The 14,137-nt window shown below is 41.5% G+C and overlaps 1 protein-coding gene across 3 annotated transcripts; it reads left to right on the top strand.

The window, feature by feature from the left end:
• The first annotated feature begins 292 nt into the window (after positions 1 to 292).
• LOC109920685 (neuropeptides B/W receptor type 2-like) lies at positions 293 to 2,922 on the top strand. Of its 3 annotated transcripts, none has more exons than XM_048608395.1 (3): positions 293 to 706; positions 869 to 1,089; positions 1,207 to 2,922. In XM_048608395.1, exons 2-3 carry the CDS (start codon positions 952 to 954, stop codon positions 2,245 to 2,247), a joined length of 1,179 nt encoding a protein of 392 aa, XP_048464352.1. In that variant the 5' UTR covers positions 293 to 706; positions 869 to 951; the 3' UTR covers positions 2,248 to 2,922. The 3 variants fall into 3 exon arrangements, with proteins under 3 accessions (XP_048464352.1, XP_048464351.1, XP_020376328.2); XM_048608394.1 differs by having other exon boundaries at positions 293 to 783; XM_020520739.2 differs by lacking the exon at positions 293 to 706 and having other exon boundaries at positions 859 to 1,089.
• The last annotated feature ends 11,215 nt before the right edge of the window (positions 2,923 to 14,137 follow it).

Here is a 14,137-nt window from a genome sequence, read left to right as displayed (position 1 = left end):
GTTGTTCAAATATTTGAAAGAAAACCCGAGCTCTGCCTGTGTTGACAAACTAAAGCATCGTATTGGTTGAAAGTGGTCCTAAACTAGCTGGTGGGCTTTTTCTTCATATAACACACACAAAGGTAAGAATTAGGAGCAAGATCAGGCCATGCGGTCCCTGGAACCTGCTCGGCCATTTGATAGGGTAATGCGGAGCTGATTGTGGCCTCTATTTCCTGTCTACCCCCATTTCCTTTGACTCCCTGTAGTCAGTGCACATGGCAATATCCTAAATAATGTTGTTGTGCAGTAATTTTTAAAAAGCGCTTGCTTTTCCGTTTCCCACAATTGGAAGCGATGTTGGCAGTGGCTTCGCTTTTCAAAGGATTTCGTTACATTTTGTGTTTAATTATTTGTTTCGGGCTGATGGTGAAACTTTGGAGAATTGGCGACAAAGACGTTTGGGAGGTAAAAAGGAGAGGTTACAGATGAAATCGCAGCGGATTGGACGCCAGCAGAACTGGAGAGATAGACGCTGCTGGACGAATCCCACATAGGCTGTTACAGAACCGGAGTTCCTCGGACAGTTGTGAGCAGCTGGGCGTTGAACACTTACAATATCTCCCAGCTGCTATCTATTTAAAAAAAAAGCACAGCAATTTACCCGATCTGAAACGAAATCCATCAATGGCCTCCAGCGAGTTGCTTTGTCAATGGATTTTAGGAGGTGTTGCAAGTTTTAAAATTGAGAGCGGATGCCTGAATGAGATTGTCTGATATTGAACCCGTGATATTGGACATTCGGTATAGATGCAGCAGTATTTAAACACTTGCTAAAATCCTTTAAAGATACAATGTGACTTGTAACTGTGCCTTTGTGTTTGCGTAGGTTATGCTATTGGAGGCACAACTTGAAAAGACGACCTGGAGCCCCGAAGAAAGGTTTTATTCCCTTTGCCAGTGAAATGGGGTATGGTGCGTTGCCAATGGCAACTTGAAAAGATCAATTTCACTTTCGTTCGGGGCAGGTTTACGCTGGAAACAAACTGGATTTTTCTGCGGCTCACAGAGATTCTATTAAGCCTGCTAAAAGCAACTAAGAGACAACAGGTAGCGTGTGTTCAGTATTACAAACTGTTCTTGCACAAAAAAGGGGGACATTTTATTCAAGCATCCTAATTGAATTTGTATTGTCCTTATTAACGCTGATGCTTCTGTGCGAATTAGTCTTCGTTTCAGGAACACAGGCCCCACAGACGGTTATTCACCATGGAGAACATTTCAGACACTGGGGCTCTGAATAGATCCTGTTACGGTTCGGAGGATATGTGTGAGTTTTACAATGGGACAGACACTAACTTCACAGTACCTGAACAGTACCAAGATTTCTACATAGTGCTTCCAGTGATCTATTCTGTGATCTGTGCTGCCGGGCTCACAGGCAACACGGCGGTGATTTATGTCATTCTCAAAGCTCCTAATATGAAGACAGTGACTAACATGTTCATTTTAAATCTGGCGATTGCAGATGATTTGTTCACCCTGGTGCTGCCCATCAATATAGCGGATCACCTCCTATACTACTGGCCCTTCGGAGAGATCATGTGCAAGCTCATCCTTTCCATTGACCACTACAATATTTTCTCCAGCATTTATTTCCTGACGGTTATGAGTGTAGACCGCTACCTGGTGGTCCTGGCCACCGTGCGCTCCAAGAAGCTGCCACAGCGCACTTACAGGGCGGCCAAGATCATCAGTCTCTGCGTCTGGCTCCTGGTCACCCTCATCGTCTTGCCGTTCACCATCTTCGCCGAAGTCTACACCGATCCCATGAACAGGAAGAGCTGCGTGCTGGTGTTCCCCAGACCAGAGCGGGCCTGGTTGAAAGCCAGCCGCATCTACACTCTGATCTTGGGCTTTGCAATCCCGGTTTCCACCATCTGCCTGCTCTACACCATGATGCTCTACAGGCTGAGGAACATGCACCTGAACTCGAACGCCAAAGCCCTGGACAAAGCCAAGAAGAAGGTGACACTGATGGTCTTCATCGTGCTGGCCGTGTGTCTGTTCTGTTGGACTCCCTTCCACCTGACCACCATTGTCTCTCTGACCACCGATGTTCAAGAGACGCCTCTTGTGATTGGTATCGCCTACTTTATCACCAGCTTAAGCTACGCCAATTCCTGCTTAAACCCCTTTCTGTACGCCTTTCTGGACGACAGTTTCCAGAAGAGTTTTAAGAAATTATTGGAGTGCAGAGCAGCGTAGAAGGAAAAGAAAAAGGTTAGGCAGGGGTTTGACCAAAACCGGGGCTTGATTTTATCAAGTATGATTGTTTTAATCTAAACGCGACAGCGCAGTGCTAACTACAAACTTCCCTGCCGCCACTTCTTGTTGCAGGCTTCTTGTGGCTGATGCTAAATGGTACCATTTGTGAAAGATCACTCCGGTAACATCCACCAGCTCGGCAGTAAAACCCCCCTGAGGGAATTACAGCAGTGCGAACTTTTTTATCCTGGCTGTGCTCGTGTTGACTGTGACCCGCCGGAATGATTCTACATTAACTTGAAATTTCGATGTATCTGTAGGATGAGCCCGTGAGGGTGAGAGTTAAATTAACTTTTTGTTTGGGTAGCCAGGAACGTCATCTCGGGAGATATTGCCGTTATGTATGTGCAGATTTATGCAGAAAGGGTAGTATTGTACATTTCAAAGGGCCAATGATAACATCGACGTCCTTCATATTTTGGGAGATTGCATGTTGAATGCACTAAGTTCTGAGCCTTGCCTCCTGAAATTCTTTATGATCTAAAAGTTGTTGCACTTTCTCTTCCCTATTACTCTTCATGTGTATTATCTCATTTAGACAATGTGTAAACCTATGGCTGCTAGCTGTTCTGCTGTTGTATTTTCATTGTCCTTACTCTCGAATCATGTCAATAAACCTCGCTAAAAATTCTTTTATGCCTGTTGCATTGTAAATCCTGGAGTACGGAGTGCATGGATTAAACATATACTGGAGTGCAAATCAACACTTCTTATCCAATTTTTTAACCAATATATTTGCACTTACTCATTTTATAATGGAAGTCATATGCTTTAGAAATTTGAACAGGTGTAAATGTCAGAGATCAAATCTCCAAAAAAAAATATAAACTGAGCTAAAATCACATTTCACTTCTAAAATGAAGTTTGTGGAAGGTCACTGAATATGCAAGGATAGAACAACTGCAAACACAATCAAATATGTTGCCGTTATTTTCTTGTATTTTGTTTACTAGGACTACCAAATATATCAGTAGCAATAAGATAGGATCCAGTCATGATTCTTAATGAAGTTAAACCTGTTACCATTTGTCTATAGACAATAATGTCACAATCATCTCAGACCCAAGGGTTAAACATTCTCATTGGCCTATAATCAGTTATTTAAAAATACATTTTTTAAAAAAATGTTGTTCCTTGTGAATTAACTTCTTCTGTTGAAGAGGATTAGATTTTTGGCTGAACGTAAAGATAATTTTGAAGGCGGGAGTGCCTGCAATTTTTTGCTACTGCCTAAGATGTAGCTCCGTCAGTGAATGTTCCTGCTGCACATTGGGCTATATTGGCCCCATCTACCCATGAAAGTAGATAAATAGGTCCACTAAAGTGCCAGTCAGGGCACACTTCACAGGCAGCAGGCAGGCTCCCAGACAGCAGGCGTGACCAGTAAATTAGTTGGGAGTCTCCAGGCAGCCGGTTCGGGAGCAGAGGTGAAAGCACATCCATCAAAGTAGCTCAGCATGAATCACTGGGCAGTGAGGGCTACAGTCTCAACCACTGGCCCCTCTGTGCAATACTGACCTGGCACTTCTATCCACAGTATGTATTTTTCCAATTTACAATTATTCAGAGGATGCCTCCAATTGGAGACCTCTTTGTGGTCCCTCACCTACATTGTCACCTATGCTGGTGACCACCAACGGCATCAGATGCCTCCAGGTACAGAGCTCTGTCTGGTCTCATTTGTTGGGCCAGGCCAATTTTCACCACGGAGGCAACAAACAGGAGCTGGGATTGTGTTAAGTCAGAAAGCCAACTCTTTTGGGAATCTAATTTGAATCACAATTTTCACAGGACTGAATCTGCCCATTTAGAACCAATGGGCAGGAATGTGGCTGGATTGAATATAGCAGTACTGATTTGAACATGACAGATTAATTGTCACTGAAGTTGCTTGTTCTCCTGAGGGACAGATCTATGCTTTGTGCCAAAGTCTTCCAGATGGAAGACTCAGCTTCACATGGAAGTGAAGTGAGACAGAAGACTGGTGCCTGGACCAGGGAGGACCTTCATTTTATCGTTTTTGCCCTGGATCTAAGAATGGAGGTGATGCATAAGAGAAAGGTGGTAGGGTAGTAGGAAGAAGCCACCTTCTGGCATGGCAGGGTCACCTCTCTGTTCAGCATCACCTCCTTTGGCTTCCAATTTGACCCCTTACTCACCTCTTGATCCTTCTCTAAAGGACTGTCTCCTTCTAACAATTCACAGTCATCCCTCTCTCTGGAGGGCAAAATCAGGAGAGCCCAGCAGATTACCACAATGACAAAGATCCTTACAGGATATTATCAAATGGCCTCACCTGAATGCTTCTGGCAGTGGAACAGTATCTTGAGAAGCCCAATGGTCTGCTCAGCGGTTGTCCTGCTGATTTTTCTCACTCCCAATGATCCATTCACACATTTTGGAGGTTGTACCAAAGAACTGAGGCAGTCTAGACTGGCAGAGGATGAAAGACTCATGCCACCTGCTAGAGTTACATGGATCCTTGGTGCTGTGAGGCAGCAGTGCTAACCACTGAGCCACCGTGTCACCCAAATAGGTGACCAGAGAGTTGCAATAGTATGTAGCCATTCAGAGATGTTACAACATCTGCAGTTGATCCTTGGAAGGAGTCAGAAGTGAAGAAATTCAAAGTGACAATGACACTTGTGGCCACCAGTATGACTACCAATGAGAATGATCATGTGATGTGGGGTCTTTGTTGGTGAGGGGACACCATTCATCAGGAGAATCAAAATTTCCTGCTCTTGTGTCCTCCTACCACTGAAAGTCCCTCAAAACCATAAGGCATAAGAGCAGAAGTAGGCCAATCAGTACAAGAAAACTGGTCCGCCATTAACTGAGATCATGACTGATCTGAGAGTCCTCAACTCCATTTTCCTACATTCACCATAACACTTGATTCTCTTACTGAGTAAAAAACCTGTCTATCTCAGCCTTGAATGTACACAATGACTCAGCCCTTCACAGCTGTGGTAAAGAACTCCACAGATTCACTACCCCTAAGAGAAGAAATTCCTCCTCATCTCTTCCTAAAAGAGTGACCAATTATTTTGAGATTATACCCTCTGGTCCTAGACTCTCCCATAAGGGGAAACAAACTTTCAAACCAAACTTGTCAAGTTCCCTAGGAATATTATATGTTTCATTAAGGTCACCCCTCACTCTTATAAACTCCAATGAGGAAAAGCCCAAATGCTTAACCTCTCCTGATGAGACAGTACCTCTGTATCCAGGCTTAGCTTAGCTAAATTTCTCCAGACTGCCTCCAATGCCAGTATATCGAAGAAAGGATAAGAGGCCCAAAATTGTTAATAGTATCCCAGCTGTGGTCTGACTTGTGCATCATATATTTTTAGCAAGAATCCCCACTTCTCATTAAAGTAAGGGCTAAAATTCTATTTGCCTTTCCTACTACCTGCTGACCTTGGCTGATAGGTTTTCGAGATTTATGTGCTGTATGTTTCTGTAGTCTTTCTCCATTTAAATAATATTCAGCTCCTCTATTCTTCCTGCCAAAGAGCATCACCTCAGATTTTACATATTATATTCCATTTGCTAAGATTTTGCCCATTTGCTCAACCTGTCTATATCTCTCTGCAGACTCTTTGTGTCATCATCACTACTTGGCTTCCCACCTATTTTTGTGCTATCTGGAAACTTAGCTATAGTGTATTTACTTGCCCCGTCTAAATCATTCTTATATATTGCAAATACTGTGACCTCAGCAGTGCCCCTGTTGCACTCCTCTAGTTACAAGCTGCCATCCTGAAATGCTCTCTTGTCCCAACTCTCTGACTTCTAGTCATGAAACCCACCTTTCTACTGGTCCCAAATTCTAGCATTAAATAAAATTTTCAGGCATGATAGCTCCTTCATAAAGCTATGCTCACTTTACCTACTCTTACTATGTATTTCTAATTATATTCCTATTGCTTATTTTATAATTAACTCTAATATTTTCCCAATGACAGGTGATCAGCTAATTGACCTACACTTACCTGTTTTTTTTATTTCCTTCTGTTTTTGAATAAAGGTATTACATTGGTAGTTTTCCAATCCTTTGACAATTTTCCAAAATCATGGATTCTTGGAAGATTACTACCAGTGTATCCATTATCTCTGTAGCTGCTTCTTTTAATATCTTAGGATGTATCCCATGAGGTCTAGAGGAGTTAGTGGTCTTTAGCCCCATTAATTTATTTAGGTACTTTTTTTTCTAATGATGGTTATTATATTTATTTCCAGTTCCCCTCTTTCCCCAAAAAGAGGCTGTTTCATCTTTAAAAGAATGATTTCATTTTTCATACATTTTGTGTCTCAAAATTTTACAAATAATTATTAGCAATGCTTTATGAAGAAACTTTCATGTGACAACAATACAACCTGATCAGCACCTTTTATAATTTGATTATAAGACACAAAGAAAGGGTGATGCTGGAGGATGAAATTTCCATTCATATGAAGATAAGAAATAGGAACAGGAGTAGATCATATGGGACTTTGAGTGTGCCCCACTTTTCAATTACTGAACTTCAGACTTATGTCAAATATATTCCAAAAATATAAATATTTCAGTCTTGCATTTGCGCAATAATTTAGCATCCACAGCTGTTAGAGGATTGCAAATATTTGGAATTCTCTACACTAAGTGATTAAATTTCTTCTGCTTTCAGTATGAAATGGCTATCCCTTATCCTGAGAATATGCTCACTAGGTTTATTTCATTTGTTCATTAGATGTGGGCATCAACATTACCACAAGCATATATTACCCATTCTTAATTCCCTGTGAGAAAGTGATTGTGAACTGCCTTCTTGAACTATTATAGTCCTTGAGGTATAAGTATACATGCAGTGCTGTTAGGAAGGTGTTCCAAGATTTTGATCCTGTCTGCTTTCTCCGGACAAGGGAAACAATCTGTCTTCATCTACCTTGCCAAGGAGTGTTTCAATGAGATTTCATCCATCTAAACTCCCAGAGCGCAGAACAATTCTAATCACAGTTTAGTCTTCTGATCCTAGGAATTCAAATGCAAATAAATCTTCATTTTACACTTTCTAAAGCAAGTTCATCACTCCAAATCTGTTTACTGCAGCCCTGTACAATTGTTGCAAGACTTCTTTATAATTGTACTGCAACCTCTTGCAAAAATATAACAGCAATTATCTTCCTAATTGCTACTGTACCTGCACACTAATCTTTGGTGTTTTCAAGGGAAGAACACCCAAATCTCTGAATATTAACATGGATTAATCGAACAAAAGCAAAATACTGTAGATGTTGGAAATCTGAAAAAACACAGAGAATGCTGGAGAAACTAGTGACTTGCATGGGCCACAAATCCCCTTTTGTTTCAGATTGAACAATCTCACATTCAAACATAACGTAAAATTCCATCACATTGTGGCTCGCTCATCTCAAAGGGTGGCACAGTGGCTCAGTGGTTAGCTCTGCTGCCTCACCGTGCCAGGGACCTGGGTTCAATTATACCCTTGGATGACTCTCCGTGTGGAGTTTGTACATTCTCCCTGTGTCTGTGTGGGGCTCCTTTGGGTACTCCGGTTTCCTTCCACAGTTCGAAGATGTGCGGGTTAGGTGGATTGGCCGTGCTAAATTGCCCGTAGTGTACAGGGGTGTGTAAATTAGGTGGATTAGACATGGGAAATGCCAGGTTACAGGGAAAGGATAGGGTAATGGGTCTGGGTAGGATCCTCTTAGGAGGGGCAGTGTGGACTTGTTGGGCTGAATGACCTGTTTCCATGCTGTAGGGATTCTATGGTTTTCACAGAACAAGGTTATTAATTAGCCATTTTCATTGCATAATATTAGATCTAAAATAGCATGTCCTCTTGTTGGCTCTACATACTGCTCTCAAAAACTCCCCTTCCCATATTTAGTGCTAGATTGTCTTACTCAGTCAATCTGCAGATTGAAAGTCTCCCTTGATAACTATGTTTCCCATGCTACAAGCTTCTCTCGTTTCCTGATTAATACCATGCACGACAATAACACTACTATTTGTGGACAATAAATAATTCCAACCAATGTATACTGCACCTTTTGTCTCTTAACTCCACATAAACAGATTTCACACATTGTTCTTCTGATCTGAGGTTCTTCTTTACTAATACTGACCCTATCTTTTATTATCAGTGCACCCCTACCCCCACTTCCTTCTTGTCTGTCCTTCTTAAACATTGAATATCCTTGAACATTCAGTTCTCAGTCTTGGTCACCATGCAGCTACATTTCTGTAATAGCTATTAGATTTCACCAATCTATCTCTATTTTTGCCTTTAGATCGTCCACCTTGTACCGAATGCTGTGTGCATTCAGGTTATTCTGTCCTTTTGATACAGTCCCACTTTTAATCTCCCTAGCAATTTTGACTTCCTGCTGTCAACATTATTTCCTTCAATTTGGGGTTACTCTCTAGATTCGCAACACCTGTCCCCAACAAGCTAGTTTATATCCACCCCAACAGCACTAGAAAATCTCCTGGTAAGGATATCAGCCAGTACAGTTAAAGTGTATCAAGCCCAGCTTGTACAGTCCCAATCTGATACCCTATCTCCTCCACCTGTTCTCCAGATAGTAAAAATCATTCAATCCCCATCTTATGTGCACTAGCACATAGCACTGTGATTACTGTTCTTGAGTCCTACTTTCTAATTTCCTCTCTAGCTCCTTCAAATCTGCTATCTAGGCCTCACCCCTCTTCATCTATATAATTGCTACCAACGTGGACAAAGAGTTCTGGTTACACCCAATAACTCAACAGAGACTGGTATCCCATAGCCAAAGTCACCCTTTTATTTGCATGTGGAAAATCCTCGATACCAATCCAGCTGCCTCAGAGCCAGTTCTCAGAGAGACAGGATGTCTGACACTCCTGTTTATGTCTGTCAGCCAGGGGTCCTTGTTTGGACCAGATTAACAGCCCCAATCAGGAAACTCATATTCTGAGGTCCACCTCGCTGACCTCATTACAATCACCGCAACATTCCTCTCCAGAAGGTTGCTCTGCAGCTGCTCTGTGCCATCTTTCACTCAAGCACCAGGGAGGCAACACATCATTCTAAAGTTACATTTACTGGAATGGAAATGTCTGTCTGGTTCCCTGACTATGGAATCCCTTATAGCTACTCCTCTTCCACTCTTCCTCTTTCTCCACTATATAGCTGCGTTGCCTGTGGTGTCATGGGCTTGGCGCTGAGGAACAAGCACCCTCATCAGTTTCCAAAACGGAATACAGATTAGCAAACAACTTATACTCAGGGATTCGTGCACCACCTGTCTAGATTTCTTACACTGCCCAGTAGTCACCCATTCCCTCTCTGCCTGCACATGTCTAATCTGTAGTGTATCTGCAGAGAGTGGCAATTGGAAAAATAAAATCACTTTGGCTAACACATTAGTCTTGATGCCAAAAGGATATGTATGGAAGTTTCCAGACCCTGTTCTTTGAATTCAGACATTAGTAGTCAACTCATTAATCATGAACGATTGTTTCTGTGAAATTACACATGCACAACTTGCTCAGGACATTCCCATAATCACTTTTTCAAAAGAACAAATAGATTTCACCCTGAACTCAGCGAGACGCTTCCAGTATTTTACTATATCAACGAGGTGAAGAGCACAATTAGGAACATTAGTTACCACTTATAGAGTCATAGAGGCTTATAGCATGAACAGATACTTCGGTCCAACTCGTCTTTCCCAAACTAAACTAGTTCGACTTACCTGCATTTGGCCCATATCCCTCTAAACCTTTGCTATTTATGTACCTGTCTAAATGTCTTTTAAATGTTGTAACTGTATCGGCATTTACCACTTCCATTGGCAGTTCAACCCACATACCAACTACCCTCTACATGAAAAAAGCTGTCCCTCAGGTCCCTTTTAAATCTTTCTGTTCTCACCTTGAAAACACACCCCTAGTTTTGAACTCTTCCACCCTAGGGAAAAGACATTTGCTATTCACCTTATCTATGCCCCTCACGATTTTATAAAACTCTATGAGGTTAACTCTCAACTTCTTTCGCTTCAGTGGAAAAAGTCCCAGCCTACCCAAATTCTGCTTATATCGCAAACCCTCCAGACACTGCAGCATCTGATAAAGCAGGCCAGGCAGCATCAGAGGATCAGGAAAGTTGATGTTTCGGGTCGGGACCCTTCTTCAGAAACCCTTCATTTTCTGAAGATGGATCCCGACTCGAAACATCAACTTTCCTGCTCCTCTGATGCTGCCTGGCTGGCTGTGCTCCTCCAGCTCCACACTGTGTTATCACTGACTCCAGAATCGGCAGTTCTTACTATCTCTGAGCATCTGGTAAATCTTTTCTGAACCCTCGCCAAATAAATAATATCCTTCCTATAGCAGGGTGTGCGTAATACTCCAAAAGTAGCTTCACCAACGTACTGTACAACCTCAACATGACATGCCAATGGTCTGAGCATTGAAGGCAAGCATGCTAAATGCCTTCTTAACCATGCTGTCTACCTGTGACACAACTTTCAAAGAACTATGTACCTGATGCCCTAGGTCTCCCTGTTCAACAAAACTACCCAGGGCCCCACCATTAACTGTAGAAGTCCTGCCCTTGCTCATTTTCCCAAAATGCAGTACCTTGCATTTATCCAAATTAAACTCAATCTGCCACGTCTCAGTTTACTGTCCTATTTGATCAAGATCCCTTTGTACTCTTAGATAACCTCTTCACTATCAACTATAACATTGATTTTGGTGTCATCAGCAAACTTACTAATAATGCCTCCTAAATTCTCATCCATATTGTTGAAAAAATGACAAACAACAATGGACCCAGCACAGATCCCTGTGAAATAGCACTAGTCATAGGCCTCCAGTCCGAAAAACAACCCTCCACCACAACTTTCTGTCTCCTACTATCAAGCCAATTCTGATCCAACTGGCAAGCTCTCCCTGAATCTCATGTGATCTAATTTTACTAATCAGTCTACCACGCGGAACGTTGTCAAAGACTTTACTAAAGTCCATATAAACAGTTCATCAATTTCAGGAAAGCTGCTGGAACACTTTTTAACCTGAGTGGTGTCACTTGGCATTGGAAAATATCATCTTGTGTGGCAAAGGTTGATATCTCTCTAACTCTGGGTGTGAAAGGAACTTGCTAGTATCCTTCTAATAAATTTATTTGGGTAAGAAATCTGGCACTGTCAAACTTATCAATACAATCTTCCAAATGAAGAATTGGGTCAGACATTATTTTTGTTATAGCATTGACCTTTTGTAGTCAGTGAACCACCAGGTTCAATCACTAACACTACTGGGAAACTCCGCCTGCTTTGATGGGGTTTGTTAAGGTGTTTTTCCAAAATGTATTTCACCTGGGCCTGTTTCTCTGGACCCAAGTGATAAGGATGCTGTCTGATAGGAGAGGACTCTCCTACATCCACATCTTGTCTGGTTGGCGTTGTACACCCTGATTTGTCCTTATAGATTCTTTTAAATTTGGTGAGTAACCTTGTTATTTTTCCAATTATTTTTCCAGCAATCTGGATGTCAATTACTTAATTTACTTACATCACCTAGAACATGAATTGTTCCTTAGGATGCTCAGGAGAAAAGACATAGTTTGAATGGTCATTTTTTTGTGTTGTAACAATCCTATGATTTCCCAAATTCTTAGCTTAACTGTTGGGAGATAAAACTGATGCAACGTGTTCAATTTTTTTTTTAGATAGCCTTGTTTGTGTCAACATTTAACTGTGTAGAACAGAAGGTGACAGTTTAGTAAAGTAGCAAATGGGTCAGGGTCTGGGGATCATTGTGAAGCTTTCACCTCCATTGTGTTGTTCAATTGTCTGCCATCATTTATAACTGAATGTGGCAGGATTGCAGAGCTTCAAGTTGTGGAAACCCTTAGCTTTTTCTGTTACCTTGTATTATTTGATGTGCATATGATTACCTGTGATTACTTGTTAATTTCATCTTGGTATGGTCTGATGGCCTGATTATTCTGTTACATGCATCTGATTGCCTACTAATCACATGTTGTTGTTTAGTTGCCTGATTATCTGGTGTGATTTTTTTAAAAATACATTGTTCGCACATTGGTGATGCTGATTTCAGACTTCTGATTCAAGTTCTCTGAATTATGTCACCTCTTCAAAATTTAAAACTTCAACTTGAACTCTGAAATAGGGTGCACCGCAGGAGCTCTGACTCAAAGCAATTTACTTTAAAGGTAAGGGTTGTATATCTGGATATAAATTCTTGTTTCTGTTTGTACTAGTCTTGGCCTTCATAAGCTCATGTAGGGTCAAATTTGCTGCAAAACAAAATCCAAAATGACTGATGTGAGATCTGTATTTCACTTCATGCTGAATTGGATAACTGTGAATGCAGCTAGCTATAGCCATCCATCTATTTAACAAATATATTGTTTTCTTACCAAACAGTGCCACCTTGTGAAAATATTGCCATATTTCAAATTAGTAACGTGTTGAGAATATAGCATGACCATAAAATTGGGCTCTGTGGCATCCCTGTTCTAAGAGCTATGGGAGACTTAAGGTCTCTGAAATGGTAGGTGATGTTTGCAAATACTTGGAAATTAACCTGCAGCTGCCATGCTTGTAAGGTGCAAGTGCATGCATGTGGTATATGCCAGAAGCATGCAGAGTGGGTGTGTTGCATACCAACCACAGTATCATGCTGATTTGCCATAAGAACTGGCATTTTGGATCTTTGTAGGTCCTGTTCACACCCTCACACTAGCTTCAGTTTCACAGTACAGTAACAGCATTGAAAGTCTTAAGCATGAGATATTTAGATGAAGTGATTTTGATTTGCTGTTTTGCTACTGCAGTCAGTAGAAGTATTATGTTCTGTATTATTGGATAAACTTTGAAAAGTTGTTGGAGTCAGAAGGGAGTGTCAAGTTTAGTGGCTGGTGGGTGTAAACAGCCTGCCATTACTCATCAGGGCTAATATGACTGTCCCTCTTTAGCTGATGTGTAAAAGGTTAATGGGACAGATGCAAGCAGCAGAGATGGGGTCCCATTAAATGGTTTTACCTGCCTCTATATTAATCAGGAGCTGTGTCTAATGTGGCTACAGTTCACCAAGTGAAGTAATCCCTAAAATGTGTGAGCATGCCACAGGTCTTTGCAGCTACCAGCCCTCTTCATGGCTCTTCACCGCATTCTGCAACCCAAACACATGGACAAGGTGAAGACAGAAAGCGTAATGCTGCTTTTAAGAAGGTTGTGAAACAAACTATTGGCATCCTAAGGCAGCAGTTCCACTGGATTATTCAAGAGGATCCCTCCAATACTTACGGAGCATCTCTTCAGTCTCGTGGTGGTGCTCTCTGGTGTTTTACACATCCTGGACCTCCTGAGGTTTTAGCCTCAGAGGAAGGATGGAATGAAGAAAGGATGAAGTATCTGAGTCCCATTGCTCCAAATGGGTCTGTGTGTGGCTATACATTGTTCTCTCACTTTTCCGTTCTGAAATAAAACAAACCACAAAATATCCATAATGACTTAATATAATAACTTATTCCTTTAGTGCTTGGCTGCAGGTGCTTTAATGCCCCATAAGCAGCATTTTCCTTTTAAATTTTCTTTTAGTAGAATGTGGGTATTGCCAAAAAGCACTTATTGTCCATTCCTAATTGCCCCATGAACAGAGTGGCTTGTTAGACAACTTCAAATTGACAGCTAAGAGTCAACAATACCAATGCTGAAAGAAGAACAGATTTTCTCCCTGAAAGGACATTAGTAAAGCAGATAAGTTATTACAACAATTGACAGTAGTTTCATGGTCACTATTACTGCA

Source organism: Rhincodon typus, chromosome 19 (genome assembly GCF_021869965.1).
Source record: "Rhincodon typus isolate 14 chromosome 19, sRhiTyp1.1, whole genome shotgun sequence".
Lineage (NCBI taxonomy): Eukaryota > Metazoa > Chordata > Chondrichthyes > Orectolobiformes > Rhincodontidae > Rhincodon > Rhincodon typus.
This window is presented reverse-complemented; position numbering and strand designations above follow the sequence as displayed.

Bases quoted from the DNA above. Each gene is read 5' to 3' on its own strand.
- LOC109920685 (XM_048608395.1), top strand. From the start codon at position 952: ATGGTGCGTTGCCAATGGCAACTTGAAAAGATCAATTTCACTTTCGTT. The intron at 1,090-1,206 runs GTAGCGTGTGTT...TGTGCGAATTAG, and splicing joins AAGCAACTAAGAGACAACAG to TCTTCGTTTCAGGAACACAG.